Source organism: Erythranthe guttata, chromosome 4 (assembly GCF_056151865.1).
Source record: "Erythranthe guttata isolate IM_541 chromosome 4, IM_541, whole genome shotgun sequence".
NCBI lineage: Eukaryota > Viridiplantae > Streptophyta > Magnoliopsida > Lamiales > Phrymaceae > Erythranthe > Erythranthe guttata.
The window spans coordinates 7,291,074-7,295,568 of NC_142536.1; the positions used below are offsets into that span (position 1 = coordinate 7,291,074).

The 4,495-nt window shown below is 39.0% G+C and overlaps 1 protein-coding gene across 4 annotated transcripts; it reads right to left on the bottom strand.

The window, feature by feature from the left end:
* Window positions 1-618: 618 nt before the first annotated feature.
* LOC105951688 (oligomeric golgi complex subunit-like protein) lies at window positions 619-4,161 on the bottom strand. Of its 4 annotated transcripts, none has more exons than XR_016030789.1 (4): window positions 3,831-4,161; window positions 1,686-3,543; window positions 1,217-1,291; window positions 619-1,068 (listed from the first exon to the last, which is right to left on the bottom strand). XR_016030789.1 is itself a non-coding variant. In XM_012975136.2 (2 exons), exon 2 carries the CDS (start codon window positions 3,346-3,348, stop codon window positions 1,888-1,890), a length of 1,461 nt encoding a protein of 486 aa, XP_012830590.2. In that variant the 5' UTR covers window positions 3,349-3,543; window positions 3,831-4,161; the 3' UTR covers window positions 1,383-1,887. The 4 variants fall into 4 exon arrangements, 1 of the variants encoding a protein (XP_012830590.2); XR_016030788.1 differs by having other exon boundaries at window positions 619-1,071; XR_016030787.1 differs by lacking the exon at window positions 619-1,068 and having other exon boundaries at window positions 1,113-1,291.
* Between the last annotated feature and the right edge of the window lie 334 nt (window positions 4,162-4,495).

Genomic DNA, 4,495 nt, shown 5'->3' on the forward strand with positions numbered 1-4,495 from the left:
GAGAGGTAGCTGATTTTAGGTTAAGATCTTCTAGGTTAGAGCTGAGTGTTTGGGACTTGATTCTCGAAGCTTTTCTTGTGTTTAAGCTTCCCGATTCAACCTCTGTTATCTGTAATTTCCTTTTATCAATATATATATATATATTTTGTGTTGCTATCATTCACCACCGAAAATAGAATTTGGGAAAAAATAACGATGACGTTGGAAGATGCTCTTAGATTACTAAATCACCATTCTATCTTAGAAAAATAGCATTTTTAGGGCACCTAAACGGTATTCTCACTTAAAATAAAGTTGGCTTTGGACAAAAAACGTCACATATCGTAGGCTAACTCATTAAACTCGTTGAAGTAAATAGATGGTAGCCGATATGCAAAGTCAAAAATGTAGATTAGGAGAAAATCGTGAGGATCGGAAAATTCATATGGGGAACAAAGAGCTTAACGGAAAACTCCAAGCAGTTCGTACACACTCAAATCACAGCTAATCGAAGAATAAAGAAAGCAGAAACTAGATAAAACACAAAAGGCATAAAAAAAATTAAAAACAGCATCCCGGATGTAACATATACACTATTCGCATCCCGGATTTGCTTTTGTGCTGAGGAATAGATCTAGCTTTTCTGAAAGCTGTATAAGGAGTAAGATTTGAACATTAAGCTATTAACATTTTAAATGAAAAACAGTAGCATTTACGCTACAACTAAGAAAAATTAATCCGGGACATTGCAGAATTACATGGCTTCTTGACATTCGTTGCTGTATATGTATAAAAGAAATCGAACAGATTCTAATACTAGTTTATTCGTGCATGGCAGCTTCAAAAATTCACAACCGATAGTGAATACCTTCGTCCCAACATATCTTCATATTTTACCAAACATTATCCCAAATAGATTACGTAAACATGTCAGACCAGACAAAACACGCTAACAGTATACTACACCTCAGTTGTACTGTCGGGGAAGAATGCTCGAGAAATACGTGCAAGTGTAACCAACTTTCGTCCCACTGTTGAGAATGACTACTAGAATGTCTGACATCTCAGAATGCAATGCTTCTATATAAACTTCTAATTTACGGGAAAACAAAAAAAAAACAGTGGAATTACAGTTTCAGCCACTATCTCAAAATCATCAAAAAAAACATTAATATACAGAAATGCAGAAAATCGAAAATTGAAATTATAGCCAAATGCGTGTGGAATTACATTTTACCTTGGTGGTCAGGTCTTTGTTCGAGAACTGCTTCAAGTGCTGAACCACTTCACAATCAATATCGTGCTTCAGCCACTATCTCAAAATCATCAAAAAAAAACATTAATATATACAAGAACTTCCAGCATAGCCTACTCGATTGTATTTGTATATAGTGAAGCAGCAATGCAGCAATTAATTTCATTTATTTTACACCAAGCACAGTTATAATAGTAAACGTGTATTTTTGCCCATATGTAAATACATTTCGGGAATATCATATTCCTTCGTCTATCAACTACTCGATGATGCCGCCTCGTAGAGACAAATAGCTGTAGATATAAAATTGTTCAAGTCTCGTCACATGATTGCTTATACAATAAACATACACATTCATCACCCTCGAGCCTTAATTTGATGACGTACTTTCATGATTATTCAAAGTTTCGACTTTTATAGATACAAGTTGAACTGGTAGAAGAAACCCAACCTATAAGCACCATCATCAACACGTAACTGAAGAAGCTGCAGACGTATCAACATTAGATGAAACATAGTATTTTCGATAGCATTCTTCTGTCTTAGCCGATTGTCTGCTGCTCCTTTTCCTCTTCCCTAACATCTCTCTTGATCTAGGGTGGTGACTGGTGGGTAGGGGCTCGCCAGGTGTCATCAAAATCTTTCAATATTGTTCAGCTACATGCCGAGTGGCAGCTGGCATGCAATGAGACTCCATCACCACGACACGAGTAATCAACTTGTCCTTGATCTCTAGTTTTTATCTTCTTCGTCAAGTATTCCTCCAAAGCAGCACCGACATCGACTATTCTAGTGTTTGGCTTTATCTCCACCTTTAAAACTTGTTTTAACACATCTCCCATGGCTTCTGTATTATATTCCTCGCATACCGTATGTAAAATTTCAGCCCACGTGTCGGTATGCGGACTATTCCCATGCCCCAAAAGCTCACACAACACTTCACAAGCATCCTCGATTTTACCAATTCTACAAAAGCCCGTAACTAAAATATGAACAATCGAAAAATGTGGCGAAAATCCCTTGGAAATCATCACCTTAACGTAAGTTTTCGCCTCGTCATACATTCCCTGATTGCATAACCCCCCGACAATATTCTGATACGACGACAAATTAGGCAAGCACCCGTTCGAAGGCATGTCATCAAGAATCTTACACGCGTCAGCGGCACGGCCCACCTTACAAAACCCAGAGATGACTGTGTTGTAATGTACGATATCGGGATTGCACCCCTTCACTTTCATCCGACAAAGAAGCTTGTAAGCCTCCTTCAGCTCCTTTTTCCGACACAAGCTATTCAACAGAGACGTATAGCTCAAAGTGTCGGGCACAAAGCCTTTGTTCAGCATATCCTCGAGCAAGTCAACAGCTCTGTTGACCTGACTCTTCCTGCACAATGCCTGCATCAAGATTCTGTACGACTCAACATCGGGAAGAACGTCGCGCTTAAACATTTGATTGAACAAAGTGTACGCGATGCTCAAGTCACCGCTCAAACAGAAAGCCCGCATCACGATGTTGTAAGACTTGGTGTTTGCAGAGACCCCGTGTTTGTGGGCGGCCCTGAAGAGGTCAAACGCAGGGCGGAGGAAGTTATTATTTGCGACGAGGATTTCGAGGATGCAGTTGAGTTGCTTCGTGAGGGGCTTGATGTTGAACTCTAGAATTGTGTAGAAAGTTTTGAGGGCTTTGTCGGGCATTTTCGCGTCGCCGTAGATTTGAATGATGTGTGTAAAGAGAGATGGGGAAATGGAATAGTCTTTGGACTTGAGGCTAGAGAGGAGGGCTTGCATGAGAGAGAAATGGCGAGACCGCCCGAGTTTGAGGATGAGTGTGTGACAGGTGGCATAAGAATGTCGGAAGTTGGGCTGACGAGAAGCTAAGTCGAAGATTTCCCTAGCAAGGAGTGGGTCCGACTGAGAAGCTATCAGCTTCTGGATTCGAGCTGGAGAGCCAATAGAAGGTTGTTTGTCAACCTCCTTTGGTTCTTGCTTCTCGTTTCTAAATCTATCGTTCGGTTCTTGTTTCTGATGATGACTCAGCGTCGTTAGACAGTATGAAAACGAAGGTTTCCGGACTTTTGACAGCAAAGAATAACTGAGAGATGCATGGTACATTTCTCAGCAACTGCTTGATGTAATTGCCAGCAAATAATATATGAAGTTTCGAATGATCGGATACAGAAATTCACGGTTGGCAATTTCTCGAATCGGCGCCCAAGTTTAATAATGCCGCCTCTTCTCTGCATAGGCAGACATTATTACAATGTTCTTCGATTTCTGCCACTGAAGTGGATATCCGCAAATAGCACCCTGAAAGTAAAATATGAAACAAATTAACTTTGGAATCAGCAACTCGTATTACAATGCGGTTACATTTCCTATTTGACTTTTAAACCGAAGAATTTGATTACGTTGGAACAACAAAATCCATCCAATTTGTTTGGATGAATACAATTAGACAGAGAAATATAACTCAAAAAACATCAACTCAATCATTTCTTTTTGTGCATATTTGATCTCACAATACTACTACTCCAAATGAACTACATCTCATTTATTCTTCAAACTTCAAAAAATATAGAACTCAAAAAACTCACACTGATTCGAATCGAAAATATCGGGTCGGTTAATCGGTGGGTAACCGGAAATTCGGGTTCAGGTACCCATCCAGACCATGGTTCACCGGAACGGAGGCCACCGCGACAAAGTTCCGGCATATAGCGGCTGGCGTGTTCTGAAATATCAAAAGAAGCGATTTATCAGCCGGAACGGCAATATACGGCGGCGATTTATCGGACGGAAGCTAGAATGGGGTCGAACGGCTTCTGGCGGTGGTGTTCGTGGCGGCGGAAATGGAATTTAGGGCTGCTGACGCCGACAATTTTATATTAGTTCTGATTCCACTTAAGTTTTCAAATGTTTCAACTTAGTCCCTAAATTTTATGATTTTTATTAAAATAAAGAGATATATTCAGTACTTACACTTTAATCACTAAATTACTAAATTGGAATTTTTTGCATTTTTTTCACCTTTTGCAAATTTAAAGGTTTTAAGGGCATCTTTCATTCTAACACTATTCACATTTTTTACACCTAGATTAGATTTTTTTAACTTCCTAACTTAAATTATTAGATCATCATTATACTTAAAATTATGCTGATTTGATTCTAATCTCGTATTGTGGTCAAATCCTATACTACCATATTATTAAAATTTATATTTTCACCAATTTTTTTGGTAAAGATTTCATCTCCTACCCTC

Bases quoted from the DNA above. Each gene is read 5' to 3' on its own strand.
- LOC105951688 (XM_012975136.2), bottom strand. From the start codon at position 3,348: ATGTACCATGCATCTCTCAGTTATTCTTTGCTGTCAAAAGTCCGGAAA.